Source organism: Aspergillus steynii (genome assembly GCF_002849105.1).
Source record: "Aspergillus steynii IBT 23096 chromosome Unknown P170scaffold_10, whole genome shotgun sequence".
Taxonomy (NCBI): domain Eukaryota; kingdom Fungi; phylum Ascomycota; class Eurotiomycetes; order Eurotiales; family Aspergillaceae; genus Aspergillus; species Aspergillus steynii.
The window spans coordinates 1581272-1606604 of record NW_020194407.1 but is presented as its reverse complement, the minus strand read 5'-3'; the positions used below and the strand labels follow the sequence as shown (position 1 = coordinate 1606604).

Genomic DNA, 25333 nt, shown 5'->3' with positions numbered 1-25333 from the left:
AAGTAACTGCCGCCATCGGAGCGCAAGCGGGAAAATCTACACTACCAATTTACTCAAGTAAGACCATCTCACAATCAGAGGACACATCTTGATTCTTGGCTTGCACTGATTACGCCAGTGGCATGGATTGCCATCGCGTTGGCACATTCTGAGAACCAGTGGAAGTAATAGCAATTTGAATGGATAGACCATCCATGGCTGAGACAAAACATGTGAAGGAACGAATACATCCTTCAGGCCAAAGCCTGAGCAAGTGCTCTCTCGTCCTTAGGAACAAATCTGACCCTGTACCGCTTGGGAATTGCCACTAAGCTGGTTGGATCCGAATTCCCCTTGACCGGATGCCAGTCAATGTCATCATACGGCTCTATTCGAAAACTGTTGAGGGTTCGTATGAAGACCAGATACAATTCACGGTTTGCAAGTAGTGAGCCTGCACACATGCGGTATCCCATCCCGTAGGTGAACATTGGTGCTTCCGGCTGCTCTATCCACCGTTCCGGTCGGAATTCCTCCGGGTCACTCCAGACCTGCGGGTCTGCCAGGCGTTGGCGATATATCAGCATACGTACTGAATGAGGAACGGCCAATCGAGGAGCAGCTTACCCATGTTGCAAGCCCAGGAGTTCAGGAAAAACACAGTTCCCTTGGGGATCACATTGCCATCATAAGTAATGTCTCGAATCGAAGTGCGCGGGAGAGCGAGACGAAGAACTGTGAAGTATCTGGGCCATGCCATTAACCTCAACCGGTCGAGGATGGATGGCGCTGGAAAGAGGCGATATTCACTCACCTAAGGCATTCTTTCACCAAGGCGACAACAAAAGTACATCTCTGGTCATCAGTCGCGTCACACATCGGTTGATCTTGGCCGTAAACCTCTTGAATAGCTGCTGCTGCCTTGTCTTGGATATCTGGTCGTTTGGCAAGGAGACCAATACTCCAGGCTACGAGGGTGGTAACTGTATCAAGCCCCCCCGAAAGCATGGTCAAGCTGATCGAGGTGAGCTCGTCTGGATTCAACTTGGCTTCTTTGTCAAGGATAACATTGGCTTGGATGCAAGGTTTATGAACCCCTTCCTCTATTCGGCGGTCCAGATCGCGATTCAGCCCGTTGAGGTATCTGTCACGGCGATCTCTCATCTCCTTTGCCTTGTGCGAGTTGTTGCTGAATGGGTTCAAACGCAAAAGTGGGACATAGTCCTGCAGATTACCCGTGGTACTTCGGAACTTGCTGATTTCTTCTTCGACATGGGTGATCTCATCGAAGAGGTCCTCCTCTTGGGATGCAACACGTACTCCCCAGTTTAAGGTCAAAGCCAGACTTAGGCTGAGTCGTTGAATCATAGCCAATGGATCGACTGGCGTCTTCCCCGCATGCCCATATTTAAAAAGCTCCATCACGAATGCTTTAGACTCAACATCCAAGTGTGAGACATAAGATTCCACGGAAGGCCGATTCAGAGCCGATGCAGCACCTTTCCTGCGTCTTTTTAACGACTCGCTGTAAGGAGACGTACCGATCGTAGTGCCGGCCGTATTAGAGACAATCTGGATTGTATGTCAGATCTCTTTGTGGTAGTCAACATTCACGAGACTCAATGGAAGGAAGATAGTAAGATGTACTTTGTGGAACGTGTAGAATTCTGGCCTCGAACTGAGGGCCTGGGCATTCTGTCCAAACAGAACCTTGGCGGCCGCCGCAGAGTTTACGACGATGACCGGAACGTTGCCGAGTTGGATCTGATAGACCGCGCCATACGTTTTCGACCATAAACGGTATTGTTCTGCTGCATTTTGGCGGATCTGGGCGAGGTTTCCAATCAACGGCATCCCACGAGGCCCTCCGACTCCTGGGACCCTGGCAGAGGAGCGGTTGAACTCATTCGCAATGACGTAAAGCAAAGGAACAACAAACAAGACAACAGGCAACGCCCGTAGGGGGGATTGGAAAAGGCTCTCTTGCACAGCAAACAGCAGCTTCGCGATGGCCATCTTAGCGCGGCCTTGTATGTAACCCTTGGTCTTTGTCGGTTCGCTGGCGTGGCTGCAAGAATATCGCAGAGTAGAAGACGGCAGTGGCCCATAAGTATACTGCGTATTGTTCCTTATAAGACCACCTCTTACCCTCTCTCGTGGGGAGGGAACCTTTCCGCCGTGATCATCCCTGGACCGGCTCTGGTATGTTGTTGGAGGCCTCTTCCCCGCCTTTCCCCATGCACAGGAAAGCCGGGGTAAACCTTGACAGATCTTCCGCCCTGCTGGAAACACCCGGAGGTTTCCGCACCCGGAACCATTCCGCCCGGGACGGTGACGTCAATCGATGTGCTCGATGAAAATGCTCAAGCTGTAGTGAGAATGCTACTAAACTACACGACCTCCCTGCACCTCTAAGGGGCGTCCTCTCGGTTGACAACCCGGTTGTCATCTCAGCAGGCTGGGGTATAGAAGAGGCCTATGGACGGCAAACCCGGAGGTGACGGTATCAACGAAATCCTTTGCTCTTCGCTGAAAATTTTGGGGGCCCGCTGAACGCCTAGCGAATAAGGTAAGCCTTTTTCTGCGTTGGCATATGAGCAAAAAAGACAAAAGTATAAATTTTTCGCGGTAACAGGTCTTCTTTTCAATATGAAATTCCATGATAACTTGTTGCGATATGACCCTTGTGCTTCGTCAATGATGAAAACAGTCCCTGGAGCAGTTGCGTCTTCGTCCATCTGATACAAATTGCATTCATTCTGTATCACATGCATAAGTTTTCCCATAACATCGTCAAAACGAAGCTCTTGCAGATTGCAATTTCAACCCTCAAGCCAAAATACTCGCCCCCCCCCCCCCCCCCCCTTGCTTGCGAAGATAATCTCTTAATGGCTGGGATAAAAGAGTCTTGCCACTGGCGGGTGTCCCGCGGACAAGTATAGGGCTTGGAGCGTCCAGGATTTCAGCCAGCTTCGAAACAGTCTCCTCCCGACGGAATAACCAAATTTCTTCGCGGGGTGGGGTTAGCTCTAGCATCTGCGTTAGCTACAGCTATAATGCAATAGTAAAAGACGCAGGATTTTAGTTCTTCGGAAACCCGCGTACACCGTCTTAGCCAGACCTGCAAGTTTCGAGGCAGGACCAGCAGCTATGCCAAGGTTTTCAAACCAGTGCTGCTTGCCACCACTAGTTAAGAACGCTTCTCCATCCACTTTGGCCTTCAAGAGAATCTCAGAATCTTAATGATCAAGTGGTTGCTTCAGGCTGTTCTGGATCCACTCCAGAAGTTCAGTTGCAACCCACGATTCAACTTCGCGAGATGGGCAAGAAGACCCCTCTGATGACTGATTGGTTCCCGTCACAATGTCAAACAGCCGTGGACTAACAGTAGCGGTTGAGGAAAAGAGACAAGGCCGGTGGTTGGCATATAGTCAGAAGACTAGTTGAGACTGGGAGGTTTAAAACAAGGTGATGAAAGAAAAGAAGCCTAGAAGGAGTGTAACGATAGGCGAAGAGAAGAAAAGCTGGAAAAGCTATAATAGGAAAGAAGTCTGAAAATGGGGGCAGAGAAACTTATAGAGAAGAGACTCTTTCAAAATGCGCAGTGAATGAATGCGTAGTGAAGTTTGTCAACCACCTACAACGACCTGAGTGAGGTACTTAGTATCTACGGAGTACTCCGGAACTACCTGGGTAGTGACACCCCCTAGACGAACCTACACGTCGACTAAACTTCGGCTCTCAATGAACCAGGGTGACCACCGGTCAGTCTCGATGAAGATGAAAAACGACGATCAAACGCTTCGAATTTGATGGGCAAAGGTAGACCACTAAGCTGGCTAAAGGAACATACATAGGATGGCACCGGGAAGATACAGTGCGTGAACTAGAGGGTGGTTGGTTGGTCAGGTGACCAACATAACCACCACCTGGCAGTAGATAGTTAGCTAACTATAGAAGCCTACACTACTCCGTAGTTATTAGAATTCACAAGTATAGAATAATCTACACTTACTGAAATGGATTTTCTTTCCTTATATATGTTATTCTTCCAAATGGGTATCAGGCTATTTAGAAGCCGAATCCCGGAGCATGTATACGGGGAAAAGAATTATTCATACCAACACGGTATCGTCGAATCTTCCGTTTTAGTTTACATGCACTTGCGATTTGTCGCTTGGTATACTCCTATCAGATCTTCACTAAAGGTATTTCTGCTCCTCATAACTAATGACGTGGTTGCCCCTTCGGGTTTGCAGCGATATAAATCTGGTCTGCCATGCCTCAGCCACCGATAGCATTGATTCGTGGAAAAGAAAAATTCCAACGTGGAGGACCTCCCATTCTAGGGATAGATGGGGAACAAAGTAGTACTATAAACACGTGGGTTAATAGTAGGGGTTGATGGGCGCCAAGGTAAGGTCATGCACGGAAAACGAAGAGTGGATAAGGTAATCAAGACAGGGCAAGGCGGCGGAGAAGATGAAGCAATATGTATTATGTAGTAATACAAAGCACATTAAAAACCTGGAAGTGGAAACATTGTCCGGGTTTCCAGTACAGACGACGTAGATAACATCATACCTATTGTGTTAGAGGGCATAAATCACGGTGCATCCAAGGGTGCGACTAGTCTGCCCTGGAAAGTGGAAAATTCTCCAATACTGCCAACCGGTAGTTGGCGGTACCCACTTTAAAAGGGTCTGGAACTGCCTTCCGAAGTTACGTACCCCAGGGAGGAGTGGATCAGAAATCCAAGAACTTGAACTTGTTTTATTATTATTATTATTATTATCTGTAATTTTTTTTAAAGGGGGGGCAGGTCGAAGGGAGGAAATAAAATTATATATATAATGTAGATAAAGTAGACGAAGACAACAATAACCACACGGGCAGGCTTCTGCGTGAGGCACTCACTTTGACCTATTATTCTACCAGTACCGTTCTCCGTAGCTGTAGATACTGCGGAACTATTGATTGACCCGTCGACCAGGCCTGGCCACAAGAAGCAACCCATGTGGTCTCGCCCGACGTCCTGTCGTCTCACCGGCGCCAGCGAAATAGGAGCAGAGGGACTATAGGTTTCTGGCGATCGATCTGCATGCATGCTGCAGTCGAACCTGTCAAGTGGGAGGGACGCGAGAGGAAATAGTCGAGAGAATAAATAGATTAAATCTCCAGGGGATCTCGGCACTATGGGCCAGTAGTTCTATTCTTGAGAGGCGCCTTCGCCCGACTGGGTAACGGGCACAAAAACTTTGCTGGTCACATGGGAGCACGGAGGCTCGGGAACGGCACCCTCATCACGGGATCACTGGCCAGCCCCGCCCGCTGCCGGCCCTGCCGAGCGTCTGATTGGTGGGACTTTGCTGATTTACGCCGCGTCGCCGTCATCGGACCCGCCCCCATTCCGGCTTGGAAGAATTCCTTCAATCCAGCGCAGAATTGTTCATGACGCACCCCCGAGGAAGGTTACCCGGTCCTCCAACTTGGACAAGTGGTCCGGCATTCCAAGGTCAATAATAAGTCTTGCAGTTCGCACACTTTTCATTCCTCTTCCTCTTCCTCTTCCTCTTCCTTCCTTTCAAACTCCGCTCCTCGGTGTCAAAGCATTGACTTGCTTGATCAAGCCCTCCTTCCCACCTCCCTTCCGCCATATAGACTCCTTATATATACTCTATACCTTTCGAATCTGCCATTGGTACGGTTTGCGCGACCCATCGCGTTCTACTCCTTTCATCGCCCCCCTTTCACCCTGGCACTCCTACCACTGTGTTACGCCTCGTCTGTCGCGATAGCTAACGTGCCGGACTGCTAGTTTGCCACCCCTCTGAATTGCCCCCCAAAAAGAACAACGGGGAGAAAGCCCAGCTAGAACGTTCGGGAAAGCATCCCTGATCCAACCTACCGACCCTGTTAGATCTCGACAACACTAAAATACCATGGCCGCCCGTCATTCTCGCAAGATCCTGCGACCCCTTCTCTACACATCTGCTGCCGCGGCCGCGGGAGCGGGTGTTTTATATGTATCATACCGGCCACGTAACATCCCCGGTTCCGAAGCCCCGGCAGTTCCTCCCCCAGGTTATCACGAAGGTAAACTTGTACCGCCGAGCTTCCCAACCATCAAATCGCGGTTGGAGCAGATACAAGACCTCAAACGCAGCTCGAGCGGAAACAGCGCCGACGAGTATGATTTGCTTGTTATTGGCGCCGGTGCTACCGGATCCGGAATTGCGCTTGATGCGGCGACGCGTGGGCTGAAGGTGGCCATCGTGGAGAGAGACGATTTCAGTGCTGGGACGAGCAGCAAAAGTACGAAATTGGTGCACGGCGGTGTTCGTTATTTGGAGAAGGCCGTGTGGGAGCTGGATTACAACCAGTTAGTGCTGCCCCTTGTCCCCAGGCGGAAACTTGATTGCCGGACGGCAGGCTAACATTTCTCTAGGTACAAGCTTGTGAAGGAGGCACTGAGAGAACGAAAGTATTTCCTGAACACGGCGCCTCATCTTTCTAGTTGGCTTCCCATCATGGTTCCCGTGCAGAAGTGGTGGCAGGCACCCTATTTTTGGGCAGGTACCAAATTCTATGACTTCCTGGCTGGAGCTGAGGGGATCGAAAGCTCCTATTTCCTCCCCAAGAGTAAGGCAATCGACGCTTTCCCCATGCTGAGGAAGGACAATCTGGTCGGTGCTATGGTTTACTACGGTATGTGGACTCCAGCAATCCTATCTTTAAGCTCCCCATGCTCATCGGAGTTTTAGATGGTGCCCACAACGACTCTCGGATGAACGTGTCCCTTGCGATGACAGCCGCGTTGTACGGTGGGACCGTTGTCAACCACATGCAAGTCACTGGTTTGACCAAGGATGCGTCGGGTAAACTGAACGGCGCACAGATGAAAGACGTCATTACTGAACGAAACGGACAAGAGCCAGAGCAAATTACTGTTCGGGCAAAAGGCATCATTAACGCGACCGGCCCCTTCACCGATTCCATAAGAAAGATGGACGACCAGGAAGTGAAGGAGATTGTGGCTCCCAGTGCTGGTGTCCATGTCATTCTTCCAGGCTACTACAGTCCTTCCGACATGGGTCTCATTGATCCCTCCACGTCTGACGGGCGTGTCATCTTCTTCCTTCCGTGGCAGGGCAACACAATCGCGGGAACTACGGACCAGCCCACCGAGATTACGCCACAGCCGCAGCCATCGGAACATGACATCAACTGGATTCTTTCGGAAGTTCGCGGCTACCTCGCTCCCGATATCAACGTTGAGCGGAGTGATGTGCTCGCCGCTTGGTCTGGAATTCGGCCTCTGGTCCGTGATCCCAAGGTGAAAAGCTCCCAGGCGCTGGTTCGCAACCATCTTATCTCTGTTTCTCCCTCGGGCCTGTTGACGTGCGCTGGTGGCAAATGGACAACCTACCGCCAAATGGCCGAGGAGGCAGTGGATGAAGCTGTTGATGTCTTCGGTCTCAAGCCTCGGCCGGTGAGCCAGTCTCCGGACATTAGCGGCGTTGGTGGAAGTGGATTGGTTGCCGACGGTGCCGTTCTAGATGGAACCTGCCAGACTCACCAGGTGCGGTTGATTGGCGCTCATGGATTCTCCAAGACCCTATTCATCAACCTCATCCAACACTTCGGGCTGGAGACCGACGTTGCCCAGCATCTCACGCAGTCCTACGGAGACCGGGCCTGGCAGGTTGCTGCTTTGTCTGCGCCTACAAACGCTCGATTCCCCGTCCGAGGAAATAGAATCTCCACCTTGTACCCTTTCATTGACGGTGAAATCCGCTATGCCATCCGCCACGAGTATGCCCAGACGGCAGTTGACGTCATCGCTCGCCGCACGCGCCTGGCGTTCCTCAATGCGGAGGCCGCGCTTGAAGCTCTCCCCAACGTCATCGACCTGATGGGTGACGAGCTCAAATGGGACAGCAACCGAAAGGACGTTGAATGGAAGGACAGCGTCCAGTTTCTCTCGTCGATGGGTCTTCCCAAGAACTTGCTCGAGCTCTCTCGAGCGGAGGTTGAGTCTGGCCGGGTGAGGGATGTCGATATTGCCGAGCACAAGACGTCGCCACGAACCAGTGTGTAAACCCGAACCCGAGAAGATCCCCTAAGACTAGATTATGCTAACCGATGGATTAGGCCCCCCTGCTGATGTGCTTGAGGGTGACATTCGCCCGCAAGCTTCCAACAAGCCGATCGCTCCTGAATCGGCGGCCAGCAAATAAGTCGAAAGACTAGATGTTTTTTTTATATATAGCGTTTTATGTATAAGTAATTCAAGATTTTGTACAGTTATGGTGTGAGTTGCGAGTGTACGGATCATATGAGCGTAGGATGTTTTCCAAAACGTGCATCATGAGGACGAGCATTAGTACGGCGAAACTTTGGGGCTAGACCTCTGTTCGCAGTCGCAAGAAGCGGGCTCACTCATTCAAACCCAAGTCTTTTTTTCGAACATTATCGTCGCTAGTTGGTTTACTTGGTTGGCATGTTCGAAGATTATTTCAAGATGCAGCATCCCTTGCGCATCTGGGTGGAACCACATGATTTCTAAAGGCTAAGGAAAGGACAGCGGAAAGGAAAAAAGACCAAAAAAAGTGCCAACAAATACAGAGGAAAATGACTCATCACAAAACAATCAAACAGCAATACAAAGCAATGCAATTACCTATGTAGCCCAGCTATACATAGTAGGAAGGCAAGCGATGAACACTAGCCACAAAGTTGTTGTAGAAAGAGATGAGAGAAGAACGGAACCAAAAGAACAGAAGAACAGGGGCGGGGGAAAAAAGGGAATCACGACTGTAGAAAACAAAAATAGCAGGCAGATGGCGTTGAAACAGCTCCTCCAATTAACGCCGGGGGTTTTCCTAAACAAAGTAGCGGGCGACCGACTCGGCTCAACCTTACGATCCGTGTTGACAGTCCATAAATTTTTTTTTTCTTTTTTTTTTTTTTTTTTTGCCTTTCGGGCGGCCTTGGTGAACCTGGGCTCAAGAGCCACGTGCTTTTTCGAGATGACTTGTCTCGTTCTTTTCCTGTCCTTTGGATTTGAAGAAGGCGGTGGAGGAAAGGATAGGTGGAGGGAAAGAAAAGCGAGAGAAAAGCGAGAGAAAAGCGAGATAGGAGGTGAAGGGGGGAAGGAGACTAGGATGACGAAAGAAAGCAGGATCAAATCGAATCGGTTGAAGAAGACGAGGAGGGAGGAAAAGAAGAAGAAGAGGAGGAAGAGATGTCACTCCAATTCGTCCCGCGACCAAAAGACTGGTATATTTTTTTTTTGTCTGGGATTTCCCAGCTCACGGGGACAAATGGATTGTTCCCGGGGGAAGCCGACCATGGCTGTGGTTGACAAACGGAGGCTGCGGCGAAGATCTGAACTCTGAAACTATGTCTTGCTTCCGTCGACACTCGAGCCGGTTCCTTGATAATTATTCCAGAACCGCTCTACGGCTCTTCGCGCCACGGGCGAACCATTGAATCGCCGGAGAAAATAATTGAACAGCGCAAACTCGTCCCGGCTCAGGACGTAACTGTCGGGCTGGCTCTGTATCCTCCGCCATAGGTCGGTGATGGCGGCCTCGAGGATTTCGCTGGTTTGACGGTCGATATTTCCATCTTCGCAATTTCGGGCATGCTCTAGGGCTTGTCGGATGCGGGCCTGGTTGGCCGAGGAGGTGGAATTAGCCATTTGGGCCTGGGGTTTGAAATGTTTTCCTCGCCGGAGCAGGGAAAATCACGCTGGCGAGGGTGGTGGTCGTGGCCTGCGCAAAGGTTGGCGAGAGGAAAAGCACGGGGAGAAATAGCCCAGTTTGGGGTCGCAGGGGGGAATAAGAGGAGTGAAATAATCCATCTAAAACCCTGTTGAAATTTTGCTCTTTGACAAAGCCCCCGAACCTTTTCAAATTAACGCAGTCCAGGTGGAGCAGGGGGTGGGCTATCGTGGATCGAGTCTGCTACGGAGGGACAGAATGGGCACAGCTACTTTGACAGCGGTTTGATTGGAATCGACCTGGGTTTGTTCCTTCAATTGGATCGATCATCTGTCGCTGCGACGGCCTCCCATCACCACCCACGGCGTGGAAGGGGAAGAGGGACCAGAGAAAAGAGAAAAGAGAAAAGAGAAAAGAGAAAAGCCAAAGGGGACGACAAAAAGAGAGACCGAGAGACCGGGAAGAGAGGCAGAGACAAAGAGAGAGAGAGAGAGAGAGAGAGAGAGAAAGAAGAGAAGCGGAAGTAGAGAGAGGGTTGGTGATGGACAGTTCCGTTTCTTCGGATTCGACTAGACTATACTACATCTTACAACAATGGCATCAATCGGGGTTGGTTTCAACGCGATCCTCCTCCTCCTCCTCCTCCTCATACCTGACGGTCACCATCATCGCCCAAAGATGAAGTGGCCGAGAGGGAGAGGTCCCAAAGGCAAAGGCCATGTGGCGGGTGGGGTTGTGTACGGGCTCACCCGCTGTAGCAGCAGGATGATATGATGGCATCGAACATTGGCGTAACGGTTTTCATCGCGTTGGGAAAGGATCCGATTTAGACTCCACGGTAGGGTCGACTAGGGTGAACACTACGCTGCTCCCGAAACGAGCCCCGGTGGGGTCTCAGGCCATCCTGATTTCGTGGGAGCAGCACGGTTCGAGAGGATGCCTCGGAGCAATTGCAGCAAACGGCCATACGTCCCTAGGGCCCGTCGCCCGGAAGGCCATCCTGAGCCTAACTGCCCACAAACGGATGGTCCGGTGCATGAGTTAAGTGGGGAGGCAATGCCTTTTGTCGGGAGATGATTTGATCGCTGGATGTTCCGGGAGATTAAATAATATTAATGACTCGCAGCTCCGTCCGTAGCCCCGTTTGGGTCTGGGATCATGCCATGGGAGGAGGAAGTCATTACCTAGAGGCTAGGCGTAGGTACATGACTACATGACTACATGACTACATGACTACATGTACCTAGGAGGAAGTCCTACTCCGTACCTGGAAGGACGGCGTAAATACGCTGCCCGGTAAGTCGGTGACAAGACGGCTGACTAAGGACCAACCCCACCCCGACCAGCCCGCCCACCGCCCACCGGCTCGTTAGAGAAATCCCATCCACTTCTCCGTATCATTTATTTTATTTTATTTATTTTAAATTTTTTTTGTATTAAATCTCTGTATTTTTTCCCCCTAACCCGATTATCCGGTTCTCACGGCGAGTTGGAACTCCTAGGCGAACGTTTCTAATTGAGAACTTCGGGATTCCCTCGCAACATGGTCTATTATTTCACGTCCAAGGTGGTGGACCCCGCGGCCTTCATCTACGTAGGGAAAGACAAATTCGAGAGTACGACAGTCAACTTTCACCTCCTGCGACAGCCCCAATGTCTGATCAATCCGTTTAACTAGATGAGGATCTCATCGAACACGGACTAGAAAAAGATGTCTGGTATGCTGGTCTTGTCTCCCTTTTCTTTCCAGGTCGCATGCGCTAACTAACGCCTTGAAGGGTTCGTTTCTTCGAGATATCCTGTTCCCCCCCCCCCCGGCTCCGGAGCAACTCTAACCCCCCACGGCTAGTTTCACGTCGACAACCTTTCCAGTGCGCACGTTTACCTCCGGCTACGCGATGACGAGCAGTGGGATAACGTCCCGCAGTCGCTCTTGGAGGATTGTGCGCAACTGACCAAGGCAAATTCAATTGAAGGTCGGCTCGCCAAGATTGAACCCGAGGCGCCGAACTTGAAGCGACAACGGCTCACAATAAACTGAACAGGGAACAAGAAAGATAACGTCACCATCATTTATACACCGTGGTCCAATCTTATGAAAGACGGGTCCATGGCAACGGGCCAGGTCTCGTTCCATAACCCCAAACTGGTCCGTAAAGTGCTCGTGCGCGAACGCGAAAACGCCATCGTCAACCGGCTCAACAAGACGCGCGAGGAGAAATTTCCGGATCTGAGAGCGGAGAAGGAAGACTACTTGAAAATGAAACGGAGGGGCGAGAGAAAGATCCGAGACGAGCAGCGCAACAAGGAGAAGCAGGAGAAGAGAGAAAGAGAACAGCTCAAGTGGCAGAAAGAGCATGCCTACGATGATTTGCTGAGTGAAGAGAATGTACAACAAAGCAACAACCAGGATCGAGACCCTGACTTCCTGGATGACTTTATGTGACCTCGCTACAACACTCAGGCAACCACCTCCCGAAGAAAAGCCACCTCCCAGGAGAAAGTTTTACCGGCTTCCCGAGTCCCATGTCTGTTCACACATCGCATATCGCATAGTACAAATACAGTGGAGTGGAGTCAAGAGGGTTTTGCACTTTGAGTGCGCTGGCTTGGGTTCGGCATTTCAGCTGGCCTCTTTTTTTTTTTTTTTTTTTTTTTTTTTCTTGCGGTATGGCTACGGTCCTGTCAAGCGACCTCTCAACTTAGATTTTACTTGGTTCTCATCACGAGAAAAGCTCTCGCACTAGTTAACGTTGTATTGACGAACGTCTGAGAGGCAATTGGGAGCTAATGGATGGGTTGGACAGATGCTTGTGACTTGTATCATTCTCAGTTTCTGAGAAATAACTGTAAAAATCCCCTCAACGTCAATAGCTTAATTTCTCGGGTCGCATAGCTATCTCTTGAATATATAATTCGGGGTAAAAGAAGTACTCTGTAGTTACCAACTAGTTAACTAGTGAGTTGCTTGCGTACCTAAGCGAGAGAGGTGCGGACTTCGGGAGAGGAATCCAAGGGCGCTAGCGGTGTTGACAACTATGGCCCGTACTTGATTATCGTCCCCCAGAGCGCAGTTCAAACAATACTTACCGGTCACCACAAGCCCCAGACAACCGCATCAGGCCCTCTGGGGAAAATCTAACGGAAAATGCCTGAAGGTATCTTCATCTACTGTCATCAACCACGACTCTGTGTTCCGTTTCACTGACTGTATCTGGCAAGGCGGAAAATCGAAGAGCAAGAAAAAGAATGCGGCCACCGCAAAAGCAGTGGAAGATACCAACGCGCCTTCGAAACATAAAGACGCAACCTACGATCCGTCGGAACTCTCGAATTCAGATGTACGTCAATCCGCGAAGTGATCTGGTCGGCCTTACTGAATCGGTACTTTAGGCTGTGCAATCCAACGCCATCGAGAATCATGATACAAAGAGCCAGGAAACTGAAACGAGCAAGGGCGAAATTAATTCGAACAATGGCCCTAAGGGTGGAATCGGAGACGATCAGGAATTGCCATCCGCCGGCGATAATACTGGGCGTACGGACAATGGACAAACGACACCCCCTGACGCGTTACAATCAAAGGACAGATTCGACACCCTTATACGTGATAGAGACTCGCTACGTGCCGAAGTGACGGATATGCGGAGATCCTTAGAAGAGATACAATCCAAGCATCGCACGGACATGGAAACGCTGCAGCACAAACTGGAAGATGCGGAGAGCAAAAAGGAACACGCCGAGACACAATTCCAAAAGCTTCTGGAGAGAGTAAATATAATCAAATCGCAACTGGGTGAACGACTGAAGGAAGATGCCGTAAGTCTTGTTTAGCCGCCACCCCCCCTTGGTTTTTGAAACTAATATCTCAACAGGAGGAACTTGGACAAGCAAGGCTACAGATCCAGGAGCTGGAGGAACAGAACTCAACCCTGAAAGAAGAGGTCCAATCACAGAATGCGAAAATAGACCAGATTTCAGAGGACAGCGAACAGAAGCTGAAGGAAATCTCAATTTTGCGAGACAGGACCAATTTGTCCCAGCAGAACTGGCTGAAGGAGAAAGAGGAACTTCTTGAACAAGAATCGTATCTTCAGTCGGAATTCGAACAGGCTAAGGAGGCTATGCACAACTGGGAGGTTCTTGCTATGGAAGAGCGATCTATCCGGGAGAATCTTGGTGACAAGGCTGTGGACCTCGAGGAGCAGGTGGCCAACCTTAGGGATGCCTACGAAAAGGCCGCTGCCGAACGTGATTCCCAGATGGCTACGGTAGATGGCTTACAACGTGCTTTGCAAGAGATCCAGACAGGTGAGCAGGCTTTCTTGGGAGTTCATGGAGCGTCTTATATGCTAATGTGTCCCAGCTCGGAAACAGGAACTTCGTGAGGTTGTGGAGAGCTCCGATGCTCAACTAGAGAAGCTCAAAGAATCTCTTCAGGGTGCGGAGAAGAAGGCTTCGGACGCTGACCAAGCTCTCCAAAAAGTCCGGAACGAGCTGGAGCGAGTGAAGCCATTTGAGAAAGAAGTCAGGGAGAAAAACTTGTTGATCGGAAAGCTCAGGCACGAAGCAGTGACGTTGAATGACCATCTAACAAAGGCTCTGCGGTTCCTTAAGAAAGGAAAGCCAGAAGACAACGTGGACAGGTATGCTCTCCCTCCGAATGGACGGCTCTGTAGCTATAGACCGCTGCTTTTGGTTTACTAACTTGGTTTCTCAAGACACATTGTCACAAACCACCTCCTGCATTTCCTGGCCCTTGATCGGTCAGATCCAAAGAAATTTCAAATCTTGCAACTCATTGCAGCACTTCTAGGCTGGACAGATGGTAGGTTCAGTTTATCTCCTTTCACTACCAGGGGCAGGGAACCGGACTGATCACTGTCTTGCAGAACAACGTGAACAAGCGGGCCTTGCGCGCCCTGGGGCTTCCAATAGCTCAGGTAAACTCCGAGTACCTGGCACACCGGTTCATCGTACACCCAGCACTCCAACATTAGCCACGGAGTTCCTGGACAACGGTAACACGAGCAAGGAGTCACTGGCAGAACTCTGGTCCAACTTCCTCGAGCAGGAGTCGCAGGCTTCACAAGAAACAATGCCTAGAGAAGAAAGACCGTGAATAATGCATGGATGCATAGTCATTCCTACAGGACGGTGGCCACCGCAATAGACGCTGAAATGTCTAGTTATCCGCATGAATCGTGATGGTATATACTTCGCATGATAAGCAAGAGGCCATGTTCCTATCAGCCGCACAAGTGATCGTCGTAGTTATTTCTCACCGCCTCCAATTCTGCCCGGTCTGCCGACGGATTGGCCCGCGGCTTTTATTCCCTATTATTATTATCATTCCCCCACTTCGCCTGCGGAGAGTAACCCGAGTTCTATGCATAAATTCCTAAATTCCTGGACTTCGCTATCCTTGTCTTTTCCCACTCACATCCGAAACGTCGGTATTCGCTGCCGGACTCTGACGATGGCTACGAATGCTGGTAAATCGCCTACGATCCACTCCGTGCGCAAGAATCGCTGCCCTGCTGACCGCAATCGCAGTACACAAGTTCCGCCCGGTGGTCGTTTCAGGCCCCTCCGGCACGGGAAAGTCGACGTTACTCAAGAGGCTCTTCGCTGAGTATCCCGATACTTTTGGGTTTTCAGTTTCCCGTCCGTTTTTCCGATAACCCTCATCCCAAATGCATGTTGAGACACTGAACAATGCCCGAGCGATTCAGATACTACTCGGGCACCTCGGCCGGGCGAGCAGAACGGGCGTGAATACCATTTTACAACCAAGGAGGACTTTTTGGACCTTGTAGCCCGAAATGGCTTCATCGAGCATGCGCAGTTTGGAGGTAATCACTACGGCACCAGCGTCCAGGCGGTTAAGGACATTGCGGAGAGGAGCAGAATCTGCATCCTTGACATTGAAATGGAGGTAATCATAACCTTCCCCAATGAGCCTGTTCAGAAGATGCAGATTCGGAGCTCCCCTTAGTTGGGGCTGAAAAGAAGCGGGGAATACTGACCTCATATCATGCAAATAGGGTGTGAAGCAGGTCAAACGCACCGATCTGAATGCTCGCTTCTTGTTCCTTGCACCGCCATCAGTTGAAGAACTCGAAAAGAGGCTGCGTGGGAGAGGTACGGAGACCGAAGAAAGTCTGAAGTAAGTTCAGGGCTTCTACCCAACCCCACGATTAAATCATAAATGCTCATTACGCGAGCCCGTCCGACTTCCGCTAACCGGACCGAAGCAAACGTCTCGCACAAGCGAAGAACGAACTTGAATTCTCCAAGGAGCCCGGTGCCCATGACAAGATTGTTGTAAACGATGATCTTGAGAAGGCCTACGTGGACTTGAGAGACTGGGTTGTTGATGGAGGCCGATTTGGAGCAGAGCAATGAGGACTTGTCGGCCTTCCTCAGGAGTAAATCGTTGATAGCTATCTCTACGTGCCGCATAAAATGTTTGGTGCTCCGTATCTCGAACGCATAGACAGGCTTTTTTCACAGAGAATTGAAATTGAGGATGTTTAAATACATAGCATGACGCGCAAGGACGCCACACGTTCCCGATGCAAAGTAGATTCCACCGTTCGGTAACGACGACACCATATTTAGGTGAATCCAGGAATGATAGTGTTCCCTGCAGAGGAGATATTAAGATAGAAACTAGTACGAAAAGAAGCCTAAAGTTAAAAAAATATTGTAAGGGTCTGCTGGTATGAAGGTATTGCTATGGGGAAGAGAAAACGGGGAGGGCAGGAAGATCGCTGAAGCTGTCCTCCGAAGACAGTCCTGTCAAGTTTGGAAACGGCCAATCAAGAACATCTGTTCCGGCAGCCATCCAAGTCCATCTTGAGCGGGCGCGAGTAATTAATAGCCGTTCATAGTCATTCGTTGAGAGTTACGGCTCAGCTCCCTGTCGGCAGAAGGACTGATAGGCCGGCTACCGCCAGAATGGCCTCCTGCAGCGCTGCTCTCCTTAAGCGCAAGAAGTTGCTTGGCACGGAACGTTTCATAGTGGATCTGGCTTGTTGTTTCGATGAGGTCCTGGAGATGGGTGCGGGTCAGGAAGTTCCTCAGATACACAAACTCGCAGTGGTTCTCATCCTCCACATTGATGACGCCCCATCGGTTCTGACGGCCACGGACTTGTTGACCATTGACAACGATGGTTTTCTCGCTACCGACGACGGCAAATGGAATGATGTCCTGCGAGGCGATTAGACTGCGTACGAGGACCAGACAAATACACGAATCTCATACCTTGATCTGGACATTGACGGCTCGCTCTTCGTCGTCAAGTTCATCATTATCGTAAGGGTACATCTTCAGGTTGTGGAAAGCGAATTCCTCCTTGATACGCTCCTTGAACGCCTGGCGTTCTTCAAGAGTAAGCGAATCGGCTTTGGCAATGACGGGAACGACATTGACAACGTCGGACAACTTTTTCAGGACCACAATGTCAATTGGCTTGAGACTGAAAGTATAGATTGGTAAGCTTCAGACTTATCGCAGGACGGGGACCGTTAGAGCTTACGCATGACCGGATGGTTGTATGAAGAACAGACAACAGTGGATACGTGTATCTTGAATGTAGCGGTCGCGCTGAGCAGTCAGCTCCTTTCGGAGGTAGGCGGAATGCTGGTCTTTGATATATTTCACAATCGGATCCCAGCTATCAACCAATTAGCCTGGTCTTCATGAAGGCAAGGAGAGGACTGCCCAACATACCATCTGTCATTGTTGACTTGGTCACCGTACCCAGGGGTATCGACAATGTTGAGTCTCAGGCGGACTCCATTTTCCTCGATGACTAGAAGACAGATTTTAGCGATATACCCCTCGCATTGATCGGCAGTGTGCAACATACTGTGGGAGGCGGCCTGGATCTCAGTGGTCGAACGCACAGGTTCATTGGGGGTCAGGCGGCCCTTCGAGTCGATCAAGTGAGAAGCAAAGATGGTGTTAATCAGTGTGGATTTACCCAGACCGGTTTGACCTGCGCATGGATCAGCATTGAACACAGGAGAAGATCATCTCAGCGGCGTGCGGAACCTACCAACACACATCACGTTGAATTGGAAACCACGTTTCAGCAGCTTCCGCTCAATCTGCGAGGTGATACTATCGAAACCGACATGGCTGCGAGGGAAAACGGGGGCCGGGGAGGCCGAGGCCGAGCTAGCTGTGGCCGCCATGGTCAAGCAAGATGGATAAGCGAGTGGAAGGAGAGAAGCGACGAGGGGTGTAAACAATGGATGGTAGTGAACTGGACGATGAACGATGAACGACGGACGAGGGTGAAGATGGAAAGACCGAGAGAGGGAGAAGATGGGAAGAAGAAGGCCTAGAGCTTGCGAGATCAGCTGTATCACTAACGATCCGTATTCTACCCCCGGAATGCCAGTCGGTCTGGAGGAAGGGAGATGCGATGCAATCTTCTGGACCCCTTTAACGGGCGTCGCGGGCTCTCAGGGGGCCGCTAGTCCGCATCGGGCCTAGTGTCTCTCCAGACCCGAATCGCCCAAGCCTGAAAAGCTTCAGCCGGCCATTTCTCCCCCGATCCGGCTCTGCGATCGCCTCCCGTCCTCCTCCTCCTCGCCCATGGCCTCCCCTACCATGTCAATCGCCGCCGGCCGATGGTCTCGCGTTCTCCTGGAGTCTGCCCCGGTCCACAACCTATGGAGACCCGCCGCGTTCGCCTTGAACGTCCCCGGCCTGCTGTCGGGGGTTTGGGACTCCGTCCTGCGCGCTGTGCCCAAGAAGAAAACCTCGCACATGAAGAAACGTCACAGGCAAATGGCTGGCAAGGCTTTGAAGGACGTGAAAAACCTCAGCACCTGCCCGGGATGTGGTCAAATCAAGCGCGCGCATGTTCTATGTCCACACTGCGTTGAAAGTATGTCTTCTTCTTCGTCTCTCCCGGCTGGAAGCTTTCTTTCTAACCATGCTTTCTTTTTCTTTTCAGATATCAAAAAGCAATGGAAGAATACCCAAACAGCATAATGAATTATCAAGGAAGAAAAAAAAAAGTTGAAACCCAAGGAACTACTAGGTGGAGCAGGAACATAGAAGATGAACTGATGGGTCCAGTGTTGCAACTCGAGGCTGTATTTGTACCGTGATTTTTGATATATGCTTTTCTCTTGGGATATATATGAGGTGTAGGATAAATGCTGCATGGCAATTGGCGTCTGGGTATCTGATGGTGAACGAATTCGGGTTTCGCTGTATATTTGTTAGAAGCCACTTTGAATGGCCGATCATTCACTCTATCACTTGCAAACTGATAAGTAAACGGAGAAGTGAGCCCTGCCACTAGCGTAGACCTCCGTGCTGATATGGGTACAAAGATGGCTCTTTGGCTAAGGACATCGATGCGGTCCATGATCTCATCCGTCTAGGTCAGCGAAATTGTCCCACTATTTGTCCGCCATCGCCGCCGGCTGCATCGACCTTCACTTCTCCCAACCCCCGCCTCCTACGGACGGAAGAATTCACCCTTTGCTCTCCCATGATATACTAGGAACGATGGTAAGGCGGCATGCACCGGACTCGGCGTTTTTGTACTGGACTATGTTCTAACATGACCAAATTATTCCTGCTAGTCGAAACAATATCTCTCGTGTGGTTCCGCCGACGATGGTATGCCCGGAATCCATAGGCTCTCTCCTGCCTCCCTGGCTTTTTTGATCCTTGTCTTCCCATTAACCTAAACTCAGCGCATCCCATTGACATATTTTCGCTGGCCGTAACCGACACCCAAGTGCTGTCGGCGTCCGGGGCCTCTGCGCTCAAGGTTCATTCAACTGCAGATCCCGAGTTTCCGCTTGTACAATCAATCGATGGAGCCCACAAAGCTGGATGCCACCATGTGGTTACAAACGGAAACGGGTCGAGGGCAGTCAGCGTCGGATTTGGTGGCGAAATCAAGGTCTGGGATTGTCACAATGGAGCTTGGTCACAAGATAAGGCCGTCTCAGGTCGTTAGCACCCCGATCAGTGATGGCTTGTCCCAAGCTGACCCCCGAAAAGTTGGTAGCACAGGATCTGCCGAGGCTTGGGCCGTTTCTCTGTCGCAGGATGGGCAATACCTTGCCGGCGTTAGCCAGGATGGACACATCAAAGTCTGGGATTTAAGTTCCAACGGTGAACAAATCCGCGACTACGAAACCAAAGGGAGCTTTGGCACCTGCTTAGACATGGTAACATGCTCCCATCTTATTATAATAAACTTTTGTGGGCTGACACGTGCCGCACAGTCTGCGGATGGCCGCTTCATAGCCAGCGGGCATGAGAACGGCAGCATCTATATCTTCAGCACGGAAACGGGTCGCATGCCATTCAGCTTGTCTGGTGAGTTTTCGAAACGAAATTTCTCGGCATACGCGCCTTATTCTATGTCGCTAATGTCTAGTAGGACTGGTAAAGCCTGTCAGGGCCGTTGCATTTTCTCCGGGTGGTAAGTTTCTTGCTGCTGCGGGAGATTCTAAGATCATCGTCCTCTACGACACATCCTCCGGCGAGCAGGTCGCTAACTTCTCCGGGCATTCGGCCTGGGTCCTCTCACTTTCTTGGAGCCTTACTGGAGAGTATCTATTGAGTGGGTATGTGCAATGGATGGCGCCACCCCCTCTGGCAAACTACATACTAGGCGTGATTTGAGACTGACTGGCCGCCAGATCATTTGACGGGAAAGTCAAAGTTTGGTCAATCGATACAAGAACCTGTGTTGCAACCCATAGCGAGACCGAGAAAGCGATTTGGAGCGTCAAGTGGGTTCCGAAGATCGGGAGATCAGAAGGGTTCGCAACGTCTGGTGCGAATCGGAGCATAGCATTCTATAGGGAGGCCACAGGAGGCTGACATCCTGAATGTACACCTGGGTCTTTCTCCGACTATATTGGGATTGACACCTAGACGAGCTTTCTTTATTTAACTGATCATGATACCTAAATTGTTGCGATAAGTTGCTTTCGCTGTTTCCGACATTGATCCATGGCATCTATTTACTGCACTAACAGGAATGAGAGGCAAGGGCTTCCTGCGGGTTTATTGCTGGCCAACCCAACAGTTACTTCATGGTCTCAACAAAGAGTTTTCGCATCCTTTTCAGGAAGGCACCAAAATCACGATCCTCGTTCATAATATCCAGTTCTCGATCAAGAGCCTCCCTGTCCAACTTCGGTCGCGTATGAAATACCTCGTAATCACGGCTCGATGTGCCTAGCTCAAACCATGCCTCCGCTTCCCAGTCCTTCTCCAATAAATGGCTGTAAATAAATTTCAAGCGATCTTCTCTCCCAGCACCCTCGATTCGAAGACACAAGTAATCCTGCCAGAATTCCAATTCCGGGACATTCAGACGGGACTGCGCATCTAGGTACTTTGCGTGAGCTTTCTGGGCTTCTAATCTCTGGCTTGTAGCCTTCTGCGTTTCATCAATCTGCTGCTTCAGTCGATCACGTTTGGAAAGGCGAGAGTCGCGCTCCAACGTCACGGAGGAGATCGACGCATGCATTTCAGCAGCCTCGGCCGATTCCTTCTGGAGAGTCTGTTCGTGGGTTTGCGATTTGAGGCTTAGTATCTCGATGTCTCTCTGCTTCATTCGCTCATCCTCTGAAAACAGCATTAGCAATGGCGCAGCTTCATTTATCTTTATCGATTTACGCGAGGGCCTCCACCCACCTTGAAGCTCGGCTAGCCCTATTTTGAACTGGTTCCTCTCCTCCAAGACCTGCTTTCTGCCCCGTTCAATGAAGGCGTCGAAGCGAGCAGTAAACTGAGCCATGCGGTTGCGCAAGTCCTCGAATCCAAAATTTATACTAGGCAGTGAGTCTGCCATGGAGGGCGCGTCCGCCGATGCCAGAGGTGGGCGCATGCCACTGGTGGACAATGAGGGCTCAAATGACGACGACATAACGGGAGATCTTCCTGATTGACTAGAAGATGATTCGGCTCAGATCCAGGCGTTTATTTATCCAGACAGTATTTCCAACCGCCTTCTCGATTACCGTTCCGCTGATGTTTTGCGCTGCGTCGCAACTGTCGGTCCAGTGGGGATGGACGGCGTAAACAACGCCGTAAACAAAGCGGGAAAGCGGGAGCCAGGGCGGTGAAGACGGACAGAATCCCCATCGACGTCTCCACTCGCCAGCTGAAGAGAGCAAACGAACTTTTTGGATGTTCCAACTTAAATCGATGAATTGCTGATCGCGCCTCGCGCAAAGCGTGGCACATAAACCAAGCTATTCTTCCAGCCAGCTTTCCGATCAGGTCTTGCATGATCAATGAATCACCGCTGAATGTGCCCCGATATGCGCGCCAAATCAGAGCCTAGTGCCTATCCGTTTCTCCAGAGTCCCCGATGAATGAATATTCTACAGCTGCTCTGCAATATGGGCACTTGGGAAGACTAAAATATGATCCGGAGAGTCAATCATGGAAGTTTCCCCGAACCTTGACACCGGGTGAGTCTTGAAGAGCTAGAGAGGATCAACAAGACGCTGTTACTAAAGCATTGTTCAGCGCCGAGTCTACATTACGCCGGAGCAGCAAGAACCACGGTCCCATCTCCCCTCACGGTCCAACGGTCCTCGTCATCTGCGAAGAAATCCCTGATACCGCAAGCATATCCCGAGCTTGGCCCCTGTTGGCCCCAGTTTCGCAACGAGACTCTCTCCAATGCCATCTCGAAAACCAGCGAAGTTTGTGACCCACTTGTCTCCTCGCTTCTCGATATAGGATACGCGGTAGATATTGAAAATGACGACTCGGGCAACCGCCTTGTCCCCATAGCGGCTGTAGCATCCGGGGAATGCGGCAACGCTATTAGCTTGTACAGAATCGAGGAGGACACAGTCGAACTGAGGCAGGATGCAACAGCCGAAGTGCGCGTTCCATCAATTGAGAAATCAGAGAATGTCCATTGGTCTCTAGGTGGTGCGCCAGTCCGGCAAATCTGTTTCGGTCAAACTGTAGAAGAAAAGGCGACATGGATGGCGGCTCGTTTCCCTCATTCGACCATAATCTTCCGGCCGCTGTACCACCGAAAGCCCAAGTCTGCTCGCATATATCAACATGGCGAGCCCGCAAACCCCATCGAATGCGGCATATCCCACCTCGATGCGAACCCGTTGGTGGAGATTTCTTGTCAGCAGACTGGGGGCTGCATGCATGCAGATGTGACCTTCAATCCGTGGTACCCAAAACAACTGGGTATTGTCGACGTGAGTGGAAGCTGGGGTATATGGAACATATCGGGTCGCCATAAGAGAAACAAGGGCAATTGGGCTGGCGAGTGCATTAAATCCGGCTCTTTGCCATGGCTCGACAATGGCGACAGCCAGGTCACAGATGACTGTTCCAGATATGATGGATGGGCAATCATAGAATGGGCCAGCGATTTCAATAGCTTTATCGTGTCTGATCGCCGTTGCCCAATACTTTATCGCATGGAAAACGACCAGGTATATTCCTTTCCGATAGAACTTGACTTGAAGCGCACATCGGAATGGATTCTAGATATCAAAAGAAGCGCTTGCAAGGTGTCTCACGTTTCCATCCTCACAACCTCTCGAGTGTTCTGGCTTGATATCGCTCTAGACCCTGCCTCGACCGCCGCCAGAAGTACGAGGCGCTCTTTATATCCCCGCTTGTCCTGGCATCACTTCCGTGACCCTGAGGACACAACCTTGCAACTATCACCGCTCCTAGTACACCAAGGTCAGGATTCATCTCGCTGCATTTATCATCTTATACTAATATGGTCTATACTAGAACTCTACCTCGTGCTTTCTTCTCGGTTAAACAATCTTGTATTGACTTTTCATTGTCCTACTGCATCCAAGGACCACACAGATACGGCATCCGTCCCTGATCCATTCGTGTTAGAGGTCCCAACTCCATACGAACCTACCTCAGCAATCACAATGCCTCTAAACACGAACCAGTTCTCTTCACTCTGTTTCAAGGAGATTACATACTTACCTTCATCTCTTGGCAAGAAACACTATGACCCGGCCGCAAAACTGATAAAGCTCTTCTTGCTCGATTCCCACCTATCTGTCCGCGAAATAATTTATACCCGACCTTGTGGTGATGATGCTGCTGATGAGCATGTTCTCGAGAAAGATATCTTGCGACTGAGGAGACGCTACCCGGGAGTTGCCACAGTCTCTTCGAAGCAGTCTCTGGATGGGTTCATCGTAGATGATTGGGACGAATCTGTATTTGGGGCTAATGCGCGACCTACACTTGATACAAAGCTTTCCAGGTGTGCACCATTAGCCCCACGACAATGGACCCTCGATTACTCGCATGCCTATGCAATCGCCATTGGGAGCTTGATTCTTTCAAAAGAAGGCGAAGGCTTGAGCTCAGTCGGGAAGTGTCTACGGGATCTCATAGAGCATGTGGACGTTAATACTCCTGGCGCAGCTCAGACCAGCCACATTGCCAGTCATACTTTGTAGGTTTCGCAACCATGCCTCCGTTCCAACGTTCCTGTTCTAACAGATTCTTTTTGTAGACTCGAAGCCTCTGGAAAAAGTCGCTGGCTGCTAGATGATATCGATCAGAATGCAAGGGATCTTAGAGCCTTTTTTTCTTCGATCGAGAGCAGCAGATCATCATGGTCAACCTCGAATCAGAAAATATCCGTTCTCAACCCACCCGACCTTTTTGGTATGCCATCATCGACAGCCCCTGACTTGGAAGGGGTTTCCGCTCCCGGGACCTTGGTAGAAGTCTATGACCGACTGGTCAATGATTGGTTAGCTGTTTTGCCGTATGGCATACCGGGGCGCACCCGAATTATGAAAGAAAAAGTCATAAGATCCGTTGCGGCTGATCTCGCCCTGGCTCAGATATCCGTGACGCATCCGCCATCCCAGGCAAATGACGACGCAACCTGGAATACATCACGAAGCCAACCCAATGAACCATTGCCTGATCTAGCAATGCTTTCTTTTCCGGGTGACCAGAATTTAGGACCACCCGGCGCAATTTCTCTCGGAGAAAGTAGTGATAGGGAAGATGGGGTGCCTGAGTTTGCGGAAGACTTGGCCGCAGTGTGCTCCAGTCTATCTTCCTTGACTACATTTTCAAGCAAGCGACCGTTGTCCAGAAGCACGACCATCATGATACAACATTGGCAATTGGGGACAGATCCAACTACCTACAACTGGCACCAAACCACGCAAATGGTGGATGGCGAAGACCCGCAGCGAGCTTTCCTGACGACAGCTTCGCAACGAAAACCGCGCAAGAAGGTACCAGGGGGCTCACAAGGGGCCAGTCAGCCTCATTCCGCCCTCACACCTCCGGCGTCTTCCGCGGCCCCTGTTGTTCGGGATTGGGGCAGCCAGCCAGACAACGGCGAACCGCCGGCCATAAGACTGCAAAGCAGTCAACCCGTGGAAGATGACCTTCCAATGACCCAAATCGAGCGAGGGATGTTCGGCGGACGCGAAGCCAGCCGTAAGGTCGCCATGAGGGCTAGAAAGAAGAAGAGGGCAGCTGGCTTCTAGGGGGAAGGACGGCTCGATGGCGTAATCCGAGGGATGACACCGTAGTTAACCTAACTAGGCAGTTCGTAGGATTAATAATCCAACGGT

The 25333-nt window shown here is 50.7% G+C and overlaps 10 protein-coding genes across 10 annotated transcripts; 6 read left to right on the top strand and 4 right to left on the bottom strand.

Annotated features, from left to right (window-relative positions):
• Window positions 1-57: 57 nt before the first annotated feature.
• On the bottom strand, window positions 58-2182 carry P170DRAFT_394320 (cytochrome P450). The gene is made up of 4 exons (XM_024846055.1): window positions 1627-2182; window positions 794-1551; window positions 607-725; window positions 58-538 (listed from the first exon to the last, which is right to left on the bottom strand). The coding sequence occupies exons 1-4, from the start codon at window positions 1993-1995 to the stop codon at window positions 234-236; spliced, it is 1551 nt and encodes a 516-aa protein (XP_024699374.1). The 5' UTR covers window positions 1996-2182; the 3' UTR covers window positions 58-233.
• A 3241-nt stretch (window positions 2183-5423) lies between these two features.
• Window positions 5424-8298, top strand: P170DRAFT_441522 (glycerol-3-phosphate dehydrogenase GUT2). The gene is made up of 5 exons (XM_024850330.1): window positions 5424-5680; window positions 5798-6361; window positions 6428-6687; window positions 6744-8072; window positions 8134-8298. The coding sequence occupies exons 2-5, from the start codon at window positions 5922-5924 to the stop codon at window positions 8217-8219; spliced, it is 2115 nt and encodes a 704-aa protein (XP_024699373.1). The 5' UTR covers window positions 5424-5680; window positions 5798-5921; the 3' UTR covers window positions 8220-8298.
• Window positions 8299-9382: 1084 nt separating this feature from the next.
• On the bottom strand, window positions 9383-9685 carry P170DRAFT_431053 (uncharacterized protein; the record flags this gene model as incomplete). Its single annotated transcript, XM_024848001.1, has 1 exon — window positions 9383-9685. The coding sequence occupies one exon, from the start codon at window positions 9683-9685 to the stop codon at window positions 9383-9385; it is 303 nt and encodes a 100-aa protein (XP_024699372.1).
• Window positions 9686-11094: 1409 nt separating this feature from the next.
• Window positions 11095-12366, top strand: P170DRAFT_441518 (putative DUF814 domain protein). The gene is made up of 4 exons (XM_024850329.1): window positions 11095-11323; window positions 11386-11425; window positions 11556-11683; window positions 11753-12366. Exons 1-4 carry the CDS (start codon window positions 11251-11253, stop codon window positions 12151-12153), a joined length of 642 nt encoding a protein of 213 aa, XP_024699371.1. The 5' UTR covers window positions 11095-11250; the 3' UTR covers window positions 12154-12366.
• A 389-nt stretch (window positions 12367-12755) lies between these two features.
• On the top strand, window positions 12756-16249 carry P170DRAFT_459582 (putative Golgi matrix protein). The gene is made up of 10 exons (XM_024851877.1): window positions 12756-12865; window positions 12930-13048; window positions 13101-13526; window positions 13583-14018; window positions 14074-14353; window positions 14429-14535; window positions 15264-15374; window positions 15443-15645; window positions 15755-15876; window positions 15965-16249. The coding sequence occupies exons 1-10, from the start codon at window positions 12856-12858 to the stop codon at window positions 16113-16115; spliced, it is 1965 nt and encodes a 654-aa protein (XP_024699370.1). The 5' UTR covers window positions 12756-12855; the 3' UTR covers window positions 16116-16249.
• aspD (septin aspD) lies at window positions 16222-18148 on the bottom strand. Its single transcript, XM_024855201.1, has 6 exons — window positions 17776-18148; window positions 17587-17715; window positions 17448-17529; window positions 17254-17391; window positions 16980-17193; window positions 16222-16925 (listed from the first exon to the last, which is right to left on the bottom strand). The coding sequence occupies exons 1-6, from the start codon at window positions 17912-17914 to the stop codon at window positions 16587-16589; spliced, it is 1041 nt and encodes a 346-aa protein (XP_024699369.1). The 5' UTR covers window positions 17915-18148; the 3' UTR covers window positions 16222-16586.
• A 135-nt stretch (window positions 18149-18283) lies between these two features.
• P170DRAFT_468769 (mitochondrial 54S ribosomal protein bL32m) lies at window positions 18284-19007 on the top strand. Its single transcript, XM_024852570.1, has 2 exons — window positions 18284-18615; window positions 18685-19007. Exons 1-2 carry the CDS (start codon window positions 18321-18323, stop codon window positions 18720-18722), a joined length of 333 nt encoding a protein of 110 aa, XP_024699368.1. The 5' UTR covers window positions 18284-18320; the 3' UTR covers window positions 18723-19007.
• A 102-nt stretch (window positions 19008-19109) lies between these two features.
• On the top strand, window positions 19110-20898 carry P170DRAFT_441511 (SKI complex subunit WD repeat protein SKI8). Its single transcript, XM_024850328.1, has 7 exons — window positions 19110-19250; window positions 19325-19361; window positions 19439-19699; window positions 19752-19921; window positions 19979-20072; window positions 20137-20323; window positions 20399-20898. Exons 1-7 carry the CDS (start codon window positions 19248-19250, stop codon window positions 20580-20582), a joined length of 936 nt encoding a protein of 311 aa, XP_024699367.1. The 5' UTR covers window positions 19110-19247; the 3' UTR covers window positions 20583-20898.
• P170DRAFT_394299 (kinetochore protein Spc25) lies at window positions 20669-21766 on the bottom strand. The gene is made up of 2 exons (XM_024846054.1): window positions 21405-21766; window positions 20669-21335 (listed from the first exon to the last, which is right to left on the bottom strand). The coding sequence occupies exons 1-2, from the start codon at window positions 21634-21636 to the stop codon at window positions 20791-20793; spliced, it is 777 nt and encodes a 258-aa protein (XP_024699366.1). The 5' UTR covers window positions 21637-21766; the 3' UTR covers window positions 20669-20790.
• Window positions 21767-21902: 136 nt separating this feature from the next.
• Window positions 21903-25293, top strand: P170DRAFT_514348 (uncharacterized protein). Its single transcript, XM_024855200.1, has 4 exons — window positions 21903-22186; window positions 22245-23441; window positions 23496-24186; window positions 24247-25293. Exons 1-4 carry the CDS (start codon window positions 22084-22086, stop codon window positions 25244-25246), a joined length of 2991 nt encoding a protein of 996 aa, XP_024699365.1. The 5' UTR covers window positions 21903-22083; the 3' UTR covers window positions 25247-25293.
• Window positions 25294-25333: the final 40 nt, after the last annotated feature.

What these genes read in the sequence shown, in the direction of transcription:
- P170DRAFT_441518 (XM_024850329.1), top strand. Translation starts at nt 11,251, where the DNA reads ATGGTCTATTATTTCACGTCCAAGGTGGTGGACCCCGCGGCCTTCATC. An exon ending in AGGGAAAGACAAATTCGAGA is followed by an intron (nt 11,324 to 11,385) that starts GTACGACAGTCA and finishes CCGTTTAACTAG; the next exon opens with ATGAGGATCTCATCGAACAC. An exon ending in GGACTAGAAAAAGATGTCTG is followed by an intron (nt 11,426 to 11,555) that starts GTATGCTGGTCT and finishes CCCCCACGGCTA; the next exon opens with GTTTCACGTCGACAACCTTT.
- P170DRAFT_459582 (XM_024851877.1), top strand. An exon ending in TTTTGGGTTTTCAGTTTCCC is followed by an intron (nt 15,375 to 15,442) that starts GTCCGTTTTTCC and finishes CGAGCGATTCAG; the next exon opens with ATACTACTCGGGCACCTCGG. An exon ending in TCCTTGACATTGAAATGGAG is followed by an intron (nt 15,646 to 15,754) that starts GTAATCATAACC and finishes TCATGCAAATAG; the next exon opens with GGTGTGAAGCAGGTCAAACG.
- aspD (XM_024855201.1), bottom strand. Translation starts at nt 17,914, where the DNA reads ATGGCGGCCACAGCTAGCTCGGCCTCGGCCTCCCCGGCCCCCGTTTTC. An exon ending in GATCCAGGCCGCCTCCCACA is followed by an intron (nt 17,530 to 17,586) that starts GTATGTTGCACA and finishes TCTGTCTTCTAG; the next exon opens with TCATCGAGGAAAATGGAGTC. An exon ending in CCGTCAATGTCCAGATCAAG is followed by an intron (nt 16,926 to 16,979) that starts GTATGAGATTCG and finishes ATCGCCTCGCAG; the next exon opens with GACATCATTCCATTTGCCGT.
- P170DRAFT_468769 (XM_024852570.1), top strand. Translation starts at nt 18,321, where the DNA reads ATGGCCTCCCCTACCATGTCAATCGCCGCCGGCCGATGGTCTCGCGTT. An exon ending in ATGTCCACACTGCGTTGAAA is followed by an intron (nt 18,616 to 18,684) that starts GTATGTCTTCTT and finishes TTTTCTTTTCAG; the next exon opens with ATATCAAAAAGCAATGGAAG.
- P170DRAFT_441511 (XM_024850328.1), top strand. An exon ending in CATGCCATTCAGCTTGTCTG is followed by an intron (nt 20,073 to 20,136) that starts GTGAGTTTTCGA and finishes AATGTCTAGTAG; the next exon opens with GACTGGTAAAGCCTGTCAGG. An exon ending in GGAGAGTATCTATTGAGTGG is followed by an intron (nt 20,324 to 20,398) that starts GTATGTGCAATG and finishes ACTGGCCGCCAG; the next exon opens with ATCATTTGACGGGAAAGTCA.
- P170DRAFT_394320 (XM_024846055.1), bottom strand. Translation starts at nt 1,995, where the DNA reads ATGGCCATCGCGAAGCTGCTGTTTGCTGTGCAAGAGAGCCTTTTCCAA. An exon ending in AATTCTACACGTTCCACAAA is followed by an intron (nt 1,552 to 1,626) that starts GTACATCTTACT and finishes CATACAATCCAG; the next exon opens with ATTGTCTCTAATACGGCCGG. An exon ending in TTGGTGAAAGAATGCCTTAG is followed by an intron (nt 726 to 793) that starts GTGAGTGAATAT and finishes GGCATGGCCCAG; the next exon opens with ATACTTCACAGTTCTTCGTC.
- P170DRAFT_441522 (XM_024850330.1), top strand. Translation starts at nt 5,922, where the DNA reads ATGGCCGCCCGTCATTCTCGCAAGATCCTGCGACCCCTTCTCTACACA. An exon ending in CGGTGCTATGGTTTACTACG is followed by an intron (nt 6,688 to 6,743) that starts GTATGTGGACTC and finishes TCGGAGTTTTAG; the next exon opens with ATGGTGCCCACAACGACTCT. An exon ending in CAAGACGTCGCCACGAACCA is followed by an intron (nt 8,073 to 8,133) that starts GTGTGTAAACCC and finishes CCGATGGATTAG; the next exon opens with GCCCCCCTGCTGATGTGCTT.
- P170DRAFT_394299 (XM_024846054.1), bottom strand. Translation starts at nt 21,636, where the DNA reads ATGTCGTCGTCATTTGAGCCCTCATTGTCCACCAGTGGCATGCGCCCA. An exon ending in AGGGCTAGCCGAGCTTCAAG is followed by an intron (nt 21,336 to 21,404) that starts GTGGGTGGAGGC and finishes TGCTGTTTTCAG; the next exon opens with AGGATGAGCGAATGAAGCAG.
- P170DRAFT_514348 (XM_024855200.1), top strand. Translation starts at nt 22,084, where the DNA reads ATGAATGAATATTCTACAGCTGCTCTGCAATATGGGCACTTGGGAAGA. An exon ending in ACCGCTCCTAGTACACCAAG is followed by an intron (nt 23,442 to 23,495) that starts GTCAGGATTCAT and finishes GGTCTATACTAG; the next exon opens with AACTCTACCTCGTGCTTTCT. An exon ending in CACATTGCCAGTCATACTTT is followed by an intron (nt 24,187 to 24,246) that starts GTAGGTTTCGCA and finishes TTCTTTTTGTAG; the next exon opens with ACTCGAAGCCTCTGGAAAAA.